At 39.9% G+C, this 21,397-nt stretch overlaps 1 protein-coding gene across 1 annotated transcript; it reads right to left on the bottom strand.

Moving 5' to 3' along the window:
* Nucleotides 1–526: 526 nt before the first annotated feature.
* Nucleotides 527–19,651, bottom strand: slc7a10a (solute carrier family 7 member 10a). Its single transcript, XM_040011121.1, has 11 exons — nt 19,440–19,651; nt 14,926–15,130; nt 13,216–13,367; nt 5,514–5,639; nt 5,174–5,327; nt 4,962–5,085; nt 3,884–3,987; nt 3,661–3,757; nt 3,414–3,563; nt 2,298–2,475; nt 527–2,199 (listed from the first exon to the last, which is right to left on the bottom strand). The coding sequence occupies exons 1-11, from the start codon at nt 19,543–19,545 to the stop codon at nt 2,102–2,104; spliced, it is 1,494 nt and encodes a 497-aa protein (XP_039867055.1). The 5' UTR covers nt 19,546–19,651; the 3' UTR covers nt 527–2,101.
* Nucleotides 19,652–21,397: the final 1,746 nt, after the last annotated feature.

The raw sequence follows: 21,397 nt of genomic DNA on the forward strand, positions 1-21,397 counted from the left end.
GTTAATGTGATGTGTGAGCGTAATGTGCACACAAACTATCCTCATTAGATTGTGCAATGAAAACAAAACATATAATTTGCTTTTCTGTGCTTTAAATGATACAATAACCTGTAAACTGTGGTGGATTGTACCTGGATGAGCTGCTACGTCACTCACATTCTGGTTTTTCATAGTAAAATGTACTATAGTAAACTGTTGTTGGCATCAAACTACTCAAAGTGCAACCACCAACGTACTACTGGTACATAGTAGTTACCTTTGGCTGATCTTACTTCAAACTGTGAGGTGCAGAGCCACTGCCGGTGGGTCATGAACAACCAGAGGAAAAACAAAACCATTAAAATATGTTAAGAAAAAAAAAATTGCAGAAAATTTGCTAAAACCTATTATAGCAGCTGCCAAGCTTCCGAAGTGGGTCATGCCAGAAAAAGCTTGAAAACCAACGACTTACTTAATTAGCACAGAAATCCCCATTTTTGACCTGATGGTGCTAAAAAGGATCCCACAGAGGAGACGACACACCGAGTTTCTTCGAAGTCGCTATATTTAATGATCAATTACATTGTTATTAATTTACAACTTCAGTCTTTTACAAAACAAAGGTACACCTATTATACAGTATACAAATGTACCACAACATGTTTGAGGAATGTCATCTTTGTAGAAGCCCCTGGTGCGTTTTTAAAAGTTTATTTTTGTCACACAGTATTTACAGCTCTCAGAGCTAAAAGCACCGGGACATGGCAGGACAGACACGAGTATCTTTTCATGGAGTTCCCAGCAGCTACGGGCGGAGAAAGGGACTGCACGTTCAATAAAGTTCAAAGCTGCTGGTTTACTTTTCATTTTAAAAGGCCAAAGGCCCCAACCTTCATTTGTTTGTTATATGTACAACATAAAAGAGATATTAAGAGAATACTCAAATACGATAAGGCAGCAACAACAACATCACCTGGACCACAGTCAATGCAAAATTACTGAGGTTGCAAGTTTGACCAGGTCTGGGCCATAATACATCAATAATGTTGACTAATACAGGAAGTCCAAGAGGTCATGGAATACAAACAGGATGTTAATCCAACTCTGTGATGTCAGCAGTGTCATGTTAAGCCAGCTGATCAGTGGATAAGCGATATTGAGTTAACGGTCATTGTAGTGGCTTTTGGGGAAGTGAGAGCTCAAGTAAACATCCACTGCCAGCCGTCTGTCAATCATTACAGATTCTGTTAGAGTTATGCAACAACACATTAGTGCTCAAATACTGTATCACAACAGGTCAAGAGTGTAATAACTGTTTTGGCTGGTCGAGCACCTTGAGAGGTTTCACAGTGGGAACCCAGAGATGAAATCACTGCTGAAGCAACAAAATCCTGCAAGAACCAGTCATGGTCTTGCCCGTCTTTTAAAAATAACTGGGAGAGATGAGTGTCTCTAATAAAAACATTAAGGCAGCAACAGCATCTCTCATGAGGGAAAAGTGATATAATCATAATTCTTTTTAAAAAGTCGGTGGAAAGAAAATAGAACAGCCAGATTCTGTAGCCAGGCAGAGATATAGACAGAACAAATTACTCATCCACAACAGATCAACAGTGAGCATCATGTGAGTAATTAGTAAAGCAAAGTGCAAAGTAGCAGCAGTTATAGAGAAGTATTGCTAAGTGCAGAAACTGCTTGCATATTTATCTTATTCCATATAAGACATTACACACTCCAAATACCCGCACAACCAACACACTATACACACGTCTATATTTCATAAGGCACATTAGCATGCTGGAAGCATTCTGGAAGTGAAGCAGAAAAAGACTTGGAACAGAATGGAGATTCTTTGAGTAAGAAGGGAAAGGATAAGGATCTGTATGAAAAATAAAACTTTGCATGCTGGTGATGACAATGGATGGACTGCAAAACCAAAAAGTTAAAAACACATGCACTGGGTAAAATGGGCTCCATGCCAGCCCAATCCAGTCCACACCTGTGCAAAAATATATGACACTTTCTCTTCGTGCTTCACTGACCAAACAAGAACACGTTTAAGATGAAAACGGGAAGTATTGACGTTGATGCAAAAGGGGAAGTCCTGGTTTGACTTCACTCCTCAGTCAGTAGCTTTGGCAGTGAGGGGCTCAGTTTCTGAGGGGTCATCCTGAGGAAACACCACATAACACACCTTCTGGCCCTTGTACGTGAGTTTTTCTGCAATACAAAAGACATCATGAGCAGTCAGACTCAGATGGAATTACTGCTGACATAAATAGTTAATATGTTCTGTACGCTGGAAAAAACCAACTCACCAACTAATCTATAGAGCCATTTGGGTTTCTCCTTCCACTGCACACCCACAAAGTATACAGGGACTCCAGTCAACATGATAACCATACCCAGGCCACAAACCACTGGTTCAGAGTACAGGCTGAAGCCCAGCAGCACAGCCCAGAAGATCAGGTAGCTGATCGGGATCAACAGGTTCACCTACACAGAACAAAAACACATTTGTACAAAAACCCTTGCCACTGTAAATATGTTGATTTATCTGCAATGAACATAATTATCTTTTTCCTTACCTTTTTTTTCTTTTTACATTTGTAAACCCATACTGTCTCTGCATGTAGCATCCAAATATATAAACATGTACATATATTTGTCTGGGATATTATCAAAAACTAATTTTTGACATTTAATTTAATGCTTTAATGTATTGCAATGTAATACTTATTTGTTTGTTTTTACTTTTTATTTTAATTTTCAGCTTTTATTTGACAATAAAAGTAAAAACAGAGAGCGATTGGAGGGAATGGCATACAGGAGAATGAACGTAAACAGAAAACAGGAAATAGTGGATGTTATTTGTGCACTAACTAATGTCATGTAACTGCCATTTGTGACACCAGGGGGCGCCAAAACAATATGCATGCTAACTCATTGTTTAATGACAGAATCTAGTGGTACACAAATCAGACTGCTGGGAGCTCTCACTTTCCTTTGCTAAATGCACAGATTACTGTGACACATTCATTGCAGACTACTTTATATACTACTATATGAAAATTAGCGTGTATGTCTACATCACCAGTCTGTACATTACACTGTCTTCTTTGTCTTAAATGCATTAAAATTGACACACTGTTCAGAGCCTTTGAATAAAAGTTTTTAAAAATTATTGATTTGATGTAATGGGAAGCTTAATTTTATAATTGATTTGCCTTCGTTTAAAAAAATCTAATTATTATAATTTAATTCAAAATTAAATACTTTTATTTGAATCTGTCAGCTTTTTAAGCTTATTTCAAATTTCTATTTTTTTCTTTCTGCCTTACATAATTTTCATATATTTTTTTTTTTTTAATTCCTCACTATAATCTGCTTTTATTGTGGTTAAGTTATACCTCCAGATAAAACAAGTGCCATACCTTTATAGGTCTAGCCAGGTTGGGCCTTTTCTTGCGGAGGTAGAGAAGGCCGGCAATGGTTACCCCATAGGACAAATAGTTGATAAAGGACACATAGTTGATCAGGTTGTGTGTCTCCCCAATACACAGGATGACAACTGTGGCAAAGCACTGTAGGACAGAACAGGTTCAAACAAGAGAAAATTAAAGCACTGAATCTCTGTTTTGAAGCTACACAGCTGGATAAACCTGTTAGCGTGAAACGTACACAGAGCAGCAGGGCAGGAATTGGTGTGCAGTTTTTTAGGTGGATCATTGCCAGCAGATAAGGAAGGTGACCCTCTCTGGCGCCAGAGAAACACAATCTACCGAGAGACATATTTACACATGTTATACACGTTATTTTGAGGAAACAGCGGGCATCAGTAAAAATAAGTAAAAATTAGGGTTTGGTGTGTTGTATAATGCAAGACAAAGCGTTTGTGCTGTACCTGGAGGAGGTAAACAAATATCCATTAATTCCTCCAAAGGTGGACAAAGCTACAGAGATTGGCATCACCCAGGAAAACATTCCCAGCAGTTTCTCCCCAAATGTCTGAAAAAACACAAAACGAGATTGTCCAGATGACCGACACGTTGACTAAATTAATTATTTATTAATTCATCAGTCCCCTCGATTACTGCACTAATTGATTGATTCACTGAAAGATTAAATAGCCTTTTTAACAGCCTGCCTGCATACCACTATAAGACTATGGTTATATATGCATGTAGGTACGAGATATAATTTTTTACAGTATATTTTCAATGTTTTTCAGGAGTGAACTCAAGGTCGAGAAAAAATAGTCTCGATCCTTGGTATGTCATTGAAATGCAAAGACTTGTAATAACAACCGATGAAAAAACAACAACTTTCAGTTGCTCCCTCTCTACAAGGGGCTCCACAACAGGTGGCTCCACATGTTTGATTTGGCAGACGTTTATGCTGGATGCAATTCCTGATGCAATCCCAAAGGGGATTAATGTCTCAGGCTGGAATCAAACCAGCAACCTGCTACTTGCCAAACTAAAATAACCATTAATGATGCAAAATAAAACTGCGTGCGTAAGCAGTGACTGAAGTGACCGCTGCTCGACATGTGACAGGATTGCAAATACACAACTGGAGCCTGGAATGTCTGTTGACTTTAGCAGTATATGAGCTGAAACAAGTTTGCATATACAGCCTGAATTCCAAAAATGTGGCCACTGTGTGCACTGTAAACAGAAATAGTTTTATGATTTGCAAATCTAATAAAAGAACATTTTCACAGTAGAACATAGAAAACGACTCAAATGTTCAAACTGAGAAAATGTCCCATTTTAAGAAAAATACCGGCTCATTTTTAGTTTGTTGGGAGCCACCCGTCCTAAAAAAGTTGACATTGCTATGTTTGCTATGTGCTGCTTTGAATAAAATATGGATTCATGAGTTCAGTTATTGCATTCTGTTTTACATTTTCCAGTGTCTCAGCTTTTTCAGAACTGGGTTTGTAAAATATCCAGTCATGGCGCCGGAGAGCTGCTCACCACTGCCACAGCATTAGAGCTGAGGAGCTCCTCTGGGGTCATGGAGGAGAAGTAGGCAATGTTGGTCATAGTGTAGACAAGGGTCACCAGTGGGATGGAAATGTAGATGGCACGGGGCAGGTTCCTGATGACAGGAAAAATAATAATGATATGGGGCAGAACTTAAGAAAAACTTGTGGTGTGTCTGCTAGCTTTGCTTATGCATATCGTACTTGCGCGGCTCTACGACCTCCTCTGTGACGTAGTTGAGGAAATTCCAGCCGCTGTAGGCAAAGGAGGCCTGGAGGAAGGCCAGCGCTATCTGTCCCACTGAGGGGTCCTGACTGAATTCAAAGGCCACACTGGGCTGCAGGGCATCGTAATGACCTGGATGAAAGATGAGAAATATAGAACGGGCAAATAAAAACCGTAAAATAATTGTTGGTTCATCACTAATCATTTTAATGCAATAAAACCAGAGAGCAGATGAAACATGTCCAAAGCACAGAAATTACTGTTACCAATTACTGAAAAACATTTTTTATGCGTGTGTGCACATGTCTGTGTGTTTACCTCTACAAATTTGGACAAGTCCTACTATTATAATGAGAACCAGCGCGAGAAGTTTTCCTATAGTGAAAATGTCCTGGATCCTTGTCGCCCAACGCACACTGGAGCAGTTCACCCAGGTCAGGAATACTGCACATATACACACAAACACACACAGCAGAAAAATCATTAAAGTTTTATGTAAAAAAAAGTTAAAGGTTTATTCACAGGTATTTGTGTATTTCATGCAAAGCATCACGTCAACAACACATTTAAAGTGTTTTTCAGGATGAACAAAGTTAATCCTTTCATGCAAGCACTGGATTCTTGATTGACCTCAATGCAGTGGGTCCCTTTAAGCGTTAAGCGCATAGACCTCCAGAGATGGGCAGTAACGCGTTACATGTAACGCGTTACTGTAATCTGATTACTTTTTTCAGGTAACGAGTAAAGTAAGGGATTACTATTGCAAAAACGGTAATTAGATTACCGTTACTTTCCCGTAGAAACGCTGCGTTACTGCGTTACTAAAACCGTGATTTTTTGCGAGAATGTCTCATGACAGTGACGTAAGCGAGTGCGCCGTTAGTGACAACAGCTGTGTGCAGATCAACAATGGATCATATATCGAGTGCGGGAGAGAGTATGAGCGTGCAGCGTTTAAAGCGTGGAAGTACTGACCTTACTTTGAGTTTGATTCCATAAAAAGTGACAAAAACATTAGTGTCCGTTGTGCGTGGGAAGAAAACTTCTTTTTACAGCGAAAAAAACCCCTAAACTTCCGAGCAAGCACCGAGTGCGCAACGACGTAATGGGAAACTCACAGAGAAACTCGCGGATTCTTCCACTGACCGCTGCGGCACACCTGCACCAGGGCAAACCTCCGCCTACCCAACTCCTGCTTTACAGGTGAAAATAGAGCAAAAGGACCGCTAGTCTTTGATGTTATTTATTTTCTGCTGTGTTTTACTTGCATCTATTTGAAAGACTGAGTGTAAACACAAAAAAATATTTTATTTTATGTGCTGGAATGTGCAGAAAATAAGTTTAAATATTAAACAAATTTCTTCCAGTCAGAGAATGGTGCATATAATTAAATTTTTGCTTGATGCATAAAGTTAAAAGATTAAAACTAATAAAACAAGTTTAAAAAATAGACTTTTCCATTTGATTACATTTTGTATGATGGATTATGTAGAAAAAGTAGAATTGGGCTGAAAGATCTGTCGCTTTATCACCTATTCAGGTTGTAAATCGTGTTTTTAAAAAGTAACTAAGTAACTAAGTAATTAATTACTTTTGAAAATAAGTAATCAGTAAAGTCACGGGATTACTTTTTGGAGGAAGTAATCGGTAATTAGTTACCGATTACTTTTTTCAAGTAACTTGACCAACACTGTAGACCTCATATATTATATTCCTCATGAGCTAGGTGTGAAAAGAGACTGTAAATAAAGGATGGATATAGGTCCCCATAGCTAGGAAAATGAAGATGTGAGTGTCTTAAAATTGTAGGATGCCTCAGAGCCCAAACTCTTCTGCAGTGATGTAAAGTTGCATGGGCATTGACTGGTCTGATGGTTATACATAACTTCTAACATATTGTGTATTCAGTGTATGCTCACCGTACTTTTAAAAGATTTGTGCTTGTGATTATGCCCATACTCAGTACACAATACAAACGTGTTAGGGATGATTGAGAGTAGTTTTTTACTTGAAATGGTGCATGCATTGTAATTGCATGTGCCACTTTCAATACGCTACAGCACAGGTGTCGAACTCCAGGCCTCGAGGGCCGGTGTCCTGCAGGTTTTAGATGCGTCCTTGATCCAACACAGCTTATTGAAATGGCTAAATGACCTCCTCAACATGTCTCGAAGTTCTCCAGAAGCCTGGTAATGAACTAGTGATTTGATTCAGGTGTGTTGACCCAGAGTGATATCTAAAACGCACAGGACACCGGCCCTCGAGGCCTGGAGTTCGACACCCCTGCACTACAGTATATGTTGCTGACTTTTTTGATACACATGTACAGATCTTAAAATCTAAGCTCTATGTGTGTTTACTTATTTGCACATTACTCTCTCTCAATCCCTACTTTCTATTTCCTGCTTGTGTAAACTGCACGTGTGTGGCCCTGCTCTCCTCTAGGCTGCTGACCTTGACATTATCACTAAGTTTTGAGGGTATTTTCGTGAAAGCCAACATAGTATCGAATGGCCCAATTCCAAGAGAGCCAAATCAGCCAAGCACAAATGTCTCTCAGTTGCGCTTACAAGCAAAACAAAGAAAACGGAGACCTACAAATACGTCAAACAATACTGTGTATTGTTCCTCTAAACTCCTAGGCTACTCAGGGACTAGGTATTTTCTGTCTTCTTTTTTGTGCTGTTCTGAAAGCACTTCGAGTGCTCTACTGAGAAGAAAGGCGCTATGTAAGTACCAGTCCATTTGTCCTGCGGGTGCAGATCAGATGCACGAGCTACACCTGCACAGTGTGCTCATTCTTTTATTCTGGCATCCTCGTCTTCCAGGCTCTTTCCTTCATTCTTCCAAATACTCTTTAGATTTGTTTTGCTCTCCGAATTCAATCCCACCTCTCCTTACATACTTAACACTACTGGCTCGACAAATTCATTATCTTCCAAATGACAAAGATCCTTGTTTGATTAAATCCCCATTTTCTTAGTTAGTTCTTGTGTTGTCTCTAATTTCATGTCACACTCTTTGAGCCAGGCTATAACATGCTTATGACTTCAAAGCATTTCTGATACTTTAAAGTCATTTGCCTAGAGCTATGCACAACATAAATAATAGTGACATCCAAATAAATCACATAAAAATATTAGTGATGGGTTTATTGGGTGGAAATCAGTGATAACTTTACAAGCAGGATGAGAGTTGTCAGGCAGGAAAAGCTTCCCAGCCAGGGTATGTCCACTTTTTTGTCAACTCCAGTTATCTTCACAGCGTCTCTATAGTCCACTTATCTGTTGCTTGTGTTTCACATGCCCTCAGAATTGCAGGTGTCTTAAAATGGGAACATGGAGATTAGGAAACGGTTTAGCCCTCGGGGTGTATTAAAGGAAGATAATCTAGTTATTCATTCATTTCATTCTTTTTTTTTTGCATCTATTCTTTTTTTGGGTTATATTTCACCTTCTCTCTTCTGACACTTCTTTCCTTCTCTCTTTTACCCACTAACACCCACTCTAGTGACCCAGCAGTGACCATGTCATCCATCACTAGGGCAAGAGTTTTCCTCCCACCACAGAAATCTGAACAAACTGCTTCCGCTGGCAGAGGCACAGACGTATACACACACGTGTGAATTTTTGGCAAGAGGTTTTGGAGGCACCGGGCAGAGCTTTCTCTCCCCTACAACACTGCTGTGTTTTATAGTCAATTACCCTTGGAGTGTTACATGAATTTCCGTTTCTGTGTTCCTGCATGAACCCCCACTACGACCTCCCCCAACTTTCCTCTATTCTAACCCTGACAGGAAGGAGGTGCCAGTGGCTTTGAATGTGACAGTGCAGGTAAATCTGTGTCCTGCTGTCACTGCTTCTATTGAAGGCTGCCTCAGCTCTAGAATACTAACTAATTACCACTTTAAGTCTTAATGGATTCTGACCCCAACTCACTGCAGATTTATCAGCAGGCTTTAACCTCAGGAACGCCTCCTCCTGGTCCAGGATCTGGACTCAGGAGTCACCACACTGGCAAAAACTCCCCAGTCCTGTCTATACATCACAAAATATCTGATAACAAAAAATAACAACGAGGAGACCTATGAGATCTAAAAAAGGATGCTGAAAGTTACAGATAGAGAGGAAAGAATGTAATTACATATGTTATATGGAGGAGATTAAATGGGCTTTGAGGAAAAATTCTAAATGAATAATGAATAGGGGTAAAACAATTCTGAAACCAAGAACAAAATTGACTATGCAAGCATCCACAATACCGTACCCCAATTCTTGTGCCATGGTACACTTGTGGAACTGTTGGCTTAATAGTTTTTCTAGCTATAAAACATTTGTGATTTTGTTTTCAGCTGGAGAATTAGCAACATAATAAAATTAAATCCAAAATTCCTCTAAGGCCATTACAGAGCTCTGTGTAAACATGACATTCTTCTTGGCGTTTGATGCCTACCATACACTGGAAGAATCATGTCATTTGTCCAACGTGTGACAGTTTTTCCATCCCCTACAACGATAGTGACATTTTGTTCTTCTGAGCCACTCTGGTTTGTTCTGTCTTTAGGGCAGCCGCTAGTCTGATGATTCACCATGAGCCCTCAATCGAATTTTAAATGAGGTTTGTGCAGCATTCAATAAAACATCCAGTGTGTTCAAGGATTCAGAGGAAGCCTGAACTAAACTCGCTCAGCCACACTAAAATAGAATTTGTGCATGACGTTTTTATTCTGAGCTAACATACTTGTGTGCTTTCTTAATTTGTGTCTACGTTATGCTCACAGTTGTTCTGACTCTATGGGGGGCTCCATTTTCCAAATAATGAGAAAGAATTAATACACAGTTGATACACGAACGTTTAGAGCAGTAGTTCAGATTGTAGTACACATAGTAAAATGAAATAGAAATGGTATTTCCACTTTTACTGAAAACAATTTTACAGTCTTCTTTTTTGAAATAAATTGAAGTCAGTGATCCGAACCAGTGATGGAGACATAACGTGAAACTTCTCCCTACTGCTTGTGTACCAACACAATAATGGACTAACACAGACTTCTTGCTGGAAGGTATTCTCTTGGCCTTTGAAATAAAAACATCACATTTATAGTGACTGTTTTGTGGGATTGAGTATAAAATTAATGATGATGGCTCCATAAGACAAGTTACAGTGTTTTACAATTTAAAGAAATATTTAAAGAATACGGGGTGATCGTGGCTCAAGAGTTGGGCGTTCGTCTTGTAATCGGAAGGTTGCCGGTTCGAGCCCCGGCTCCGACAGTCTCGGTCGTTGTGTCCTTGGGCAAGACACTTCACCCGTTGCCTACTGGTGATGGTCAGAGGGCCCGGTGGCGCCAGTGTCCGGCAGCCTCACCTCTGTCAGTGCGCCCCAGGGCGGCTGTGGCTACACTGTAGCTTGCCATCACCAGCGTGCGAATGGGTGGATGATTGTGTATAGTGTAAAGCGCTTTGGGGTCCTTAGGACCAAGTAAAGGCTATGCAAATACAGACCATAAAGAATATAAAACAGTGTTGACTGCTGGAAAATGAATTTTGCTTTCTTTTTAGTGAAACTGATCAGCAGATGACAAACTAAACTGCAGGATAAATGAGCGTGCATGGCTGTGCTGCTGCGGGCTGTCGAGTGTGCCTATTCTTAGAAGAACACAGCCAGCTTACAACTGGACCTGTCTGGTTTTCACCAACACACGCACGCCTGGGTCACCCTGTGACTCTAGAGCAGTATGCTCAGCAGGAGAGGAAGGAGGGGGGAAACATAACTAGGCTGACTCGCATTCATAAACCCTCAACTAAGAAAAGTTCAGTGAACTTAAGAGCACCCTCACGAAGACTCAGCACAGCAAGAAAATATAACACATTAATTCTGTTGCTGGAAAGTGATGAAATATTTACTTTATCCTTCACAGGTAACTTGAACTTTTTCTTTTCTTATCCCTTCCTGTCGACTACCTGTGTTGCCAATTGCCTGATATGATGCTGCTCATTTACATGCACCTGTCTTTGGTTTTTAAGGTGGATGGAACTACAATGAAAGGGCTTCAACTGTACAGACATGATTCTTTTAGGGTTCAGAATAATATGTTTTCCATCTGTCATCAGACGTCTGACACTTTCTCTCCTCACAGACTGATTGAGTTTCATAAGATATGAAGCTTGCATAACTGCTGATCACAGACGGGTGACTACAATCTTTCTGTGACTTTAAGTCTCAAGTGTGATGCCATAGACCAGATTGGAGGACAGGGGTCGAACCAGTTAGCCAATAGAAACATCAAACATCTGACTCGAATGTCTGGCTGGCCAATGGGGACTTCCATCATTATTGATGTGAAAGGTATTCTGCGCTTTTCCTATTTCCATGGTGCCCTGTGACAGTAACAATGCACAATAGTGTAGACACACCCTCTCATTAGCAGCGTCCACAAAGACTGGCACCATTATGTATTCTGACACTGATACTGAGACACACACACACACACACACACACACAAACTCATACCACACTCTAGAATACAACACAAAAACCCACTCGCACAGTGTCCCTTGCCCAAAGTAGGCAGCAGTTGTAGGATTCTGTTGCCATAAATAGTAGAGGGTACTCAGCAAATGCTAAGCCTGACGTGCGCACACACCCACATACGAAGCCAACCATCCCACTCCCTGTCTATCCCGTTTCCCCTTCTCCATCCGGTTCTGACAGGACCAAACTGGCTGGTTTGTGGATCGGATACATGCAAGGTCTGCTTGGGCCACTGGCTATTTAAATACAGATACCCCAACTGATCAGATTAGAGGCTGGAGATAGAGCATAACATTTCTTGTGGAATTATCAAATGACAATGACAGCCCTGAGCACACTGAAGTGTCACAGAATCACATTTCTTTAAGCCACCGCAGGAAATGGATTAGATTTGGTTTGATTAGTCTGGTTTACTTTGGTAAATGCACAAACTTGCCTAAGATGGAAGTACCTTTTTCCTTGTTATTATTTGTCTTCCAAACAGTCATTTATAGGAACATCGTATATAGGAGCAACAGTATTTTGGAAATATATGTACAAGTGCAAGTTAAAATAGATATTTTTCTTTAAGATCAGTTGCTTTTTATGTTGCTTTGGAAGCAGATGCTTGGTCTGATGTTTACCTCACTGGGAGTCACTCTGGCTCATTCAGTCAGATGACTTGCATGTTGAAGACAACAGCAGGTCTGAAGTGTGATACTGTGAACTAGTTTGTCATGATGACACAGGCATAGGCCACACACATGCAGTCACGCAGAAGAGCAACAAATCTGTCAACCACTCATCTGTTTATTCCATGCCACCTGAAAAATCTGGCCAGCAACCAATCAGCTTGCCACTATGGAAATGCTAAGGAAAGCATTTATCCATTATTAATCATTAATCATAAATGGACAGTCAAAATTCAGGCTTATCAGAGTTGAAGTAAACTCAGAAAATGTTGCGTTCCTGAGGTGGAATGTTAAGCACTCCCAGTTCCCATGGTGTATTGCAAGCTGTATGAATGTCAAAGCTATTTTGCTCTCAAAAACCTGAGGGCAACAACTGTATTCTTAAATACGTAATTAGCAATTTTACAGCAAGTTGTGGCCTGCTGCTGTAGAACAAGATGACTGACTGTATTTCAGAAGCAAAACAGGAAAGAAATACTGCCAAGGTCTTGCATTTGAAATGCTGACCTGAAGAATTCCTCTGTGGCAGAGTGTGTGACTTTATATTTAATAAAAAGCAAAGAGTGTCTCCTTATCTTGTTCTTGAAAAAAAAAAAAGATCTTTCACTGCACTGGATGTTTCAGTTTGTTTGGAATCAAGAACCATGTGCTTAGCATTAGCAACAATGTTTACCCTGGCGGGACAGTTCTAAAAACTGTTCAGTGGAAAATCAAAGAGAGATAAGACGTAAAGGACAACACTAAACTAGAATAAACATTTACTTAAACTATCATGGAATAGATAAATAGAGTTTCTAAGGCTGCTGGTGACTCACAGACACAAATTGTTGCGAGAAGTTTGGTGGCGATGAACGGAGGAAAACAGTGCTGAAAGGCCGGCTGCAAGACGTAATTGGAGAAGGTGAGCGCAATGACGGCCAACGTGGTTGGGTACATGATGAGGACAGCGCTCCATAACAACAGGAATCTAAAGGATGAAGAGACAGAACGGGATTTCAATTTAGAATAAAGTTCTGTGTAATAACTTGAGACTAAGTGGAGGTGGGGGGGGCTGTCACATGTGGGCAGTTATTTTGACAAGGAAGGGACTTTCACTGCTCTTATAACATTATTCCATATTCAATAAACTGTATAAAAAATGGACATAGCTGCCATGATGTCATATTGGTGACGCTTTTTAAACAACTTGAGCTGAGCATTTGCACCCAACTCACTGGTGAACAGCTGGTGATTGATTTGTTACCCAGTGATGGTACCCTGGATAATCCTCCTTGCTGACTGTAAAAAAAACCATTAAAAAAATAACTTATTGTTTAATTATGACCTGAAACCAGAAACTAGACCCAGAAAGTGATCAGGAAACGGTTTACTCTGGCACAGAACAAGACAGTTGAAGACCATTAAGTCTTTCTGCAACCACAGAGGTTGCAAAAAGGTTGGTGGTTTCACTTTTCAGACCTGGATGTTAGGTCAGTCTTTTATACTGTCTTTGATTCCATCCCAGCTTTACAGTCACACCTAAACTTAAACCTGTCAGCAAAACAACATCACTGTAGAAGTTGGGTCTTTACTTAACCTCCTACGACCTGGCGCCCACATATGTGGACATCACATTTTGGGTTGTCTAGACCACAATCCTAAATTTTGCTCTAGCACATTAGCAGGAGCTTCAGCGTTCCATCTGTGGCTGCAGAGGATGTGCTCAGGCAAACACTCAGTGTTTGACACTCGTTTTTTGACAGCATTTAAAGCAGATTTTACAACCACTGTTGTAACTTAGAAAAAAAGGATGTACTTGCATGCATAAAGCACTTACTAAATGCAAGCCATACTTGGTTATCATCAAGGAAGCATTGACCTGATGATTTTATTAAATTAAAAACGTCAGGGGACCAAAGCCATTAAGCACATACTTTGGACATGTAAGGCTTTAGGCGAGTTTTTTTCAAACTCAAGTAACTCCAGAATTTTACTACTGGTGCGTTGGAAGTTGAAAACATAATGAAAACTTTAATTCTACCTCCAGACCTCCAGAGTGAGTGCTTTTTGTTGGTTGTTCCCTTCTTATTCTTTCTGTGTTGGTATTCAACTGTAATTCAAAAACTCCTACACTAGTTCTTACTTTCTGCTGTTTTTAACATTTTTGAGTCGTTTGCTGCTGCTCCTGTGTTTAATCCTTTGTGGTACTTGCTTCATTCATAGTTGCAAAATAACCGAACAGAGAAAGTCAGACTGAACTACTTTCACAGAAATGCTTCTGAAGGCTGGCACAGTATATAACAAGTTTGACCTTCTCAGACTTAGAATGCCGCTCTATGATCAGCTGACACACCACATGACCTCTGAAAGTCATAAGACGCTCACAGATGATTGGTTCAAAGCCAACACGCCCATTGGACTGTTGCAATATAATTCATATGAGGGAAAATAATTCAGGGGGAAAGACGCAACAAGCTGCTACTGCAGTTTAGGAACATCTGTATTTTAAAAAATGCATCTAGAAAAATGACAACGACAGTACTTACCCTACTAGGCCCCCAAAGATTTCTGTCACATATGAATAGTCACCTCCAGACTTTGGGATGGTGACACCCAATTCAGCGTAGCACATGGACCCAAGGGTGCAGATGCCCCCTCCACAAACCCACACGATGAGTGACAGTCCCACTGAACCCGCATGCTCCAACACTCCTTTAGGTGAGATGAAAATCCCAGAGCCAATGATGTTCCCTTAGGAGAAAATATTACAGTGATTATTTATACATAAATATTCATCAGAGACTTCTTTTTGTGTGTAATACAAGATTTGCTTTTATTGGTTTGTGCTCCCAAAGCTGTCACACTTCAATTTAAAACTCCAGACATTTAGAACAAATGGCATTTACCATTTATCTGTAGTTTGGTGATGATTTGGTCAGATGTTTATACATTCAGGTAAAAAGAAAAGTAACAGAATAAAGAACACAAAGTTAGAATCAAAGCGATTCCAAAAGGCTTATTAAAACTTTGGCTTTAAGGTCAAAATACTCTAACAGTAGCTCTCCAAGCTATTTTTGCTAAAGTTGGACAACACACATCTGTAGTTAAAGAGAAGGAGAAAGTGAAGAGGAAAGACTAGCACAGCCAAGCCTGATGGGAAGTAAAGAAAAAACTCTTTTCTTTCTGCAGTAAGGCATGTGACTATTGCTGTGATTAATGTAGCTATATATAGTAATGCTTTGACATATGACTGCATGGTATGCACAGCCTAATCTCAGTGATTTAAAGCTGCTGTTTGTACAGTGTTCTGCCACAGTGGCTACAGGCATTCTTCTATTTTTCAGCCATCCATTTTCTTAACTGTTTATCCAGTTCAGGGTTGTGGAGAGGATGGAGCCTATCCTGCACAACTCCCCGGAGGAAGCAGCACTCCTCAAAGGTAGTAGTGTCCTGCAGAAGAACAATGTACCCCACCACAATGCAGAAACTGTTTAGGGATGGCCCAAGGAACAGCCAGGCCTCTAATTTCAAGATCCCACTCAGATGAAAATCTGTAGGATGAACAAAATCTGATTCATGGATCCATGGAACCAAGTGGACCCAACAGATCTGATGCTAACATTTCAGTGTTAAACATCACGGAACATGCATAAAGGTGTTCTGTCTATGCCCTGATTGTTCAGATCTTTCAGCAGAACATCAGAGACCAACACAATATCGGTAGGATATTTTAATACTGGTGATAATACAGGTGAAACCATCCATAAAGCTGCAATTTCATTTATACAAATAACTAGTATATTTAATAAGATAATAAAGTAATTTAGTCCAGGCTCATTAAAATGTGACTCATTAAAAATCAGGCTCAGCTGACTCCCTAACAAGAACAAATAGAGGTTCTCTGACAGCTTGGTTGGCTCAGGCACATACTAATAAGCAAGTTCAGACTCAGTCTGACATTTACATGCCCTCACCCCTACCAAAAAAACGACAAAACAAAAGCTAGCACACATAACAAAGTAACCAAACAGCAGCTGTCACAGCAAAACATTGTTTGTACTGTCCTTCAAGTCTTTGTCCTCTTTGGAAAAGTGTGAGAAGAATTGAGTCCTCACAATAAAATATGACCCTGTCAACTGTAAATCTTTTAGAAACTATTAAAACCCAGAGGCACACTATGGCCCCAAATGCTCCCTAATGATGCAGATCCAGCAATGAGATCTGAGGAACGCATTTTTCATTGTCTGATCTGATTGTGGAGGCCACTGTGAGATGCAGAGCTGTTACATAATGCAAGTGTTGTGTTTGTTATGTCATAAAGTTTGGCACTACAGCTGAAACTGTTAGTCACAGGCCTACTGACCCTCTCTGCATCATATCCCAGCACCATCTCTGAGAAATTTTCTCAAAATGACCTCACATTGCTCACCATTTTATACAAGCAAATACTCCAAATCTCCTGTGCAAAAGGGAAAATGAAGAATGTCTCATATTATGTGGGGTTTTTTTGTAATGTTGCATGTATAATACCTCCTAACGGAGGGGGACTTGTACTACTATGATAAAGCGGTGAGCGATGATGAAGCTGTTGGCATGAAAATAGTGATTAATGTCACGACTAATAGCAAGTGAGCAATTGCAGAAAAGTATATTCAGTGTGGTTAGAGATTAATAATACAGGACATTTGATAGTTGTGGAGTATTGTCTAACTGTAAGTGTAACCAGTGGTAATCAGTAGCTACCTGAAGGCTTCCCTGCTGACAGCTTCAGCAGTCTATATTACTAGAACAAGGCATATGAAATGCAATGTGAGTAGGCTGTATCTGGTGGGTAGTAGCATGACTCAAGTTGCCTGTGTGTACTGGCTGTACAGGCTTTCCTCCATCTGTGCTTGTGGCAAGAGTTCAGCATTATGCTAAGCTGATCTGAGCGTTTATTTTAATCTTAAAATATTAATGTAGAAGAAAAATGAGCAGTCAATCGTCATATTACCTGAAGAAATCCAACACCAGTTTCTTAAATGATTACAGACCTGCCACATTAACATGTAATTATGAAAATCTTTGTGTGTGTGCAGTATGTAAACGCCTTCCCAATGTGATCAGCTTAAACGCTTACCAGCAAACATCCAGGATAAGCAGGGCTGCAGAGTATGCACTGTGTCTCCATCTCTTTTCCAGCCCGGAGCACTTACAGGCTTACCACTTACAATGCATTATCTTTGTGGACCACATTTCTGTGTTTTTGATAGGTTATGACACAACACTTGTTGATCAGCACCAGTCTGTAAAGAGCCTGTGATCAAATTTCAGAGAGATGCAAAAGGCTCTCTCATTACTGATCGTGGTGGAAAGTGGAAGAGTGGTGACTCTAGATTTCCTTAGACCAAAAATCCCACACTCTCTGAAATGGGATGACAGGGACGACTGGTTATCTCTTCTTATTTGTGTGAGTGTCCTTGCCTTATATGAGCAACATGAATCCAGAAAGTGTTTCTCAGTACCAGGAGAAACTAGAGCTCTGGGAGAAAGAAGCTCTAGCGGGCAGTTCCATACCCAGGTTTGAACCCAGGACACTCTTACACCCCTCTGTGATGCAGTGGTGATCTGCTGTGCTCACCTGCTAGTTTATTTTGAACTTGGCAAAGGACTTTACTTCATGCCAAATGACCACTTGAGTTGTTGCCCACCCGATGCACCACTCACTAGGCAGGCAGCGGAGCTCTTTTTCTCACACACTCATTCAGCTGCACTGCCAGATACAGGAAGTCTTTCACACCAAATACATTAAATCTTTATAATACTTTAATATTACTTCAACTCTGATAACAAAATAATTTCACAAATATGGACTAAATAAAGCATTATACTGAAAGAAAAAAGTGAGTCAAACGCAAAATTTGCAGAAATAACATTAACTGCAATTACATCTCATTTCTATCAGAGCACATTACATGTGAGCATGGCTATGAAGATGAACTGTTGAACTGAAAATATTTTTAAAAGGCAAACTATTAACTGGTTCCTTTGTAGCCTATTGACTGTCGCAGAATTCCACCTTTCACTGAACTGCAAAAACCATTTGTCCCAGTGATAAACATTTCCCTTTTTATTTGTTGGTTAGTAATTTTTTTCCACTCGTTAAGACTAATTTTTATATTTACCACGACAAATGTACAAAAATGAGGAACTGTTATTGAAGCCACTGAATGCCACTGCCAAAACCTTACCCTGCAACATGTGGTTCTGAAATACAATAAAATATTTTCGTGACAGGATTCATTGCAGATTGAATTGAACACTAGAATAGTGTAGAAGTCTATAAAAAGAGTAAGTAAAGAGTATGTAAAATGCAACATCAGATTTTGGAGGAAACCACAAACAGCACTGCAACTACCTGTATTTTGCAGATGCACGTGCAAAGTAAAATTCATTGTCTGCAGTATAAGCGTATTTTATGATGTAACTGGTATGATAACGTTACTGAAATTAACGATATTAATGCCTTGGTTTAGTCAGTGGACTATCCGAGGACAATGCTATAATGGTAACAGTAAACTCTCCCACTGAAGCACGTGGGAGATGTGCCGGTTCTGCGTCTGTCAAGTTCAGCTTTAGATCATCCAGCCACGTATGCACGCTCATATTCAGACCACTCAGACTGATGCAACAGTTTCCAAAGCTCAGAACCCTGCATTCATACATCAGAGCGTGCGTGCGTAACGGCGACTTTTCAGCTATTCATTCTTAGAGTCAGACAGTCACGAACCATGTCTAAAAGAAAAGTCACATCTTAGTCTTTATAGTGTCCGTACAGTAAATATAATACATAGAATAAAAGAACAGACTAGAATAAAAGCTCATACGTACAGTGAGTGACTCACACTGTGTGTAATTATACTCTAACCTTGACAGAGAAAGAGTAACTGTACATCAGCCACGTTATAAGCTTTCCGCTCGGTCACGTTTCCTTGTCAGTTTTTTCCTTGTCGCAGAATTCATCACTTCGAACCACTCTCCGTGAGTTGAGCACGTATAACAAAAGCTGTCACACACTCACCGATGATAATAGCGCAAGCGCTCAGAAGTCCAATTTCTTTTTTCAGGGTGACTCTGTCGCTGTTGGAGGAGTCTTCATTCTTCTTTCTTTTCTTTTTGTCCTCCATCTCCTCCGCCTTGCAAATGGGCTTCCTGGTAGCCTCGGTCCGGTCCAGATGCTTCCGACTGAACCAAGCTCCGCTTTACGGGCTGCCCTTATAACATCCCACAGATGAAGCAGGAAATGCGCATGCGTACAATGCGATCCACCTCTCAAACCCCAACCTTGACTCAGGTAAGTGAGTGCTGGCGTAGGCAATAGGGAACCAGTCCACTTTAAATAAAATTGTTCGATGAATGTGTTTGTAGAATATTGTGGTTAGATTTGTGAATCTGGACAAGCACATACTTTACTCTTTTCTTTACATATATTTTGCTTCGAAGGGGTCAAATATTTTAGTTTCGCAATAGTTCTCCAGGCTTTCTGGAAGTCTTTAAAAAAAACAAAACAAAAAGTTTTGTTGGACATTTTTTGACTAGTCTTGAGACTGAAGAAGTCGCTTGGATGAGTGAAAACGCTACGTCCAGATGAACAGAATCAACTTTTTGGGATTTCCCTACCTCGATGATTGAGCATGAATCAAAACAATGGTCCCCAAACATATGGAGTAAATGCAGTAAAAATCAACCTGGATAGAAAAGCATATAGTTGAGCACTATCTGTCATTAATGACATTCCTATATGCGATCATCTTGACAGAGAACTGAACAAAAGGCAGCCAACATCCAAGGAAGAGCTCTGGAATGTCCTTCAAGAAGCCCGGAGATCTATTCCTGAAGATTATTGAAAGAAATGACAAGAACACTTTCACAGGGAGCTCAGGCTCTATTGAAAAATAAAGGTGATCATATCAAACATTGACCTTTAGGCTCATTAATATTCCACAAACTATTTTTTTCCCAATAAATTTGTTATTATATTATTGTTAGTATGTTTATTGAAATATATAAAGAAATGGTTTAGCACTTTTGTGCTAGACTGTACTCATGAGGTGAATACTTTAAATGAAAGCCTGTCCTACTTTGGTAAAAATAGTCCAGTGCAAGCAACCTTATTAGTCCCATCAGAGTCAATTAGGTGAAATCCCTTTCCCTACAGACTATTGTAATTTGATCCTCTGCTTATTCCCTTTGTGTATAGAAAGGTCACCACATATGTAATATCACATCAGTCAGTAGGTATTAAACTTCAAAATGTCCCTGATCAAACACTAGCTATTGAGATTAGATTATTTGACATTTTGCTTTCTTCATGCCCTGTGGCACACCGCTAACTTACACACGTGTTGTGTACTAAAATCAGCAATTAACATTAAAAAATGTAAAGACTTTTACTGGCAAAAGTCCAAACACAGAAAAAAAAAATTAAGAAAGGGAACACAAAGCAGAAATCCAGAGCAAACAGAATGACAGGACACATGGAAGGCAACAAGAGGAGCTCACAATAGGCAAGAGGATATATGGAAAACAAGGCACAGGCACAATGGAGCAATAGACCACAAGTGAAAAACGATGAAGACAGAGTAGACAATCAAAAAGGAGGGAAGGCAGGCAGGGGAAACAAACAAGGAAGAAAGAAATGCATCAAATCACAGAAGATACACAATGAAAAGTAATTCCAAAAAAAGAAAAGAAAATTAAAAGGCAATGCTTGTGACAGCAGAAAAATCAAAACTCAGTAACGTCACGTCATCATCTGGGTCGTGGGGTTAAGAAATCCATCTTCAGTCAGACTGTGAATTTAGCATTTGTGTAAATCACATTTTTTGGTTATTATTTCACCCAAATCATTTTTTAAGGTTAACTTGAAAGACCATACAAGGCTCATTCTAGTGGTTCACATCTGCAGAATTAGTGCTTACAGCTGTTATATGCAAAGGAAATAAAAGTCCTTACCCAAACAGATGTTTTTGGTGATTG

This window comes from Simochromis diagramma, unplaced genomic scaffold, assembly GCF_900408965.1.
Source record: "Simochromis diagramma unplaced genomic scaffold, fSimDia1.1 OVJJ01000603.1, whole genome shotgun sequence".
Lineage (NCBI taxonomy): Eukaryota > Metazoa > Chordata > Actinopteri > Cichliformes > Cichlidae > Simochromis > Simochromis diagramma.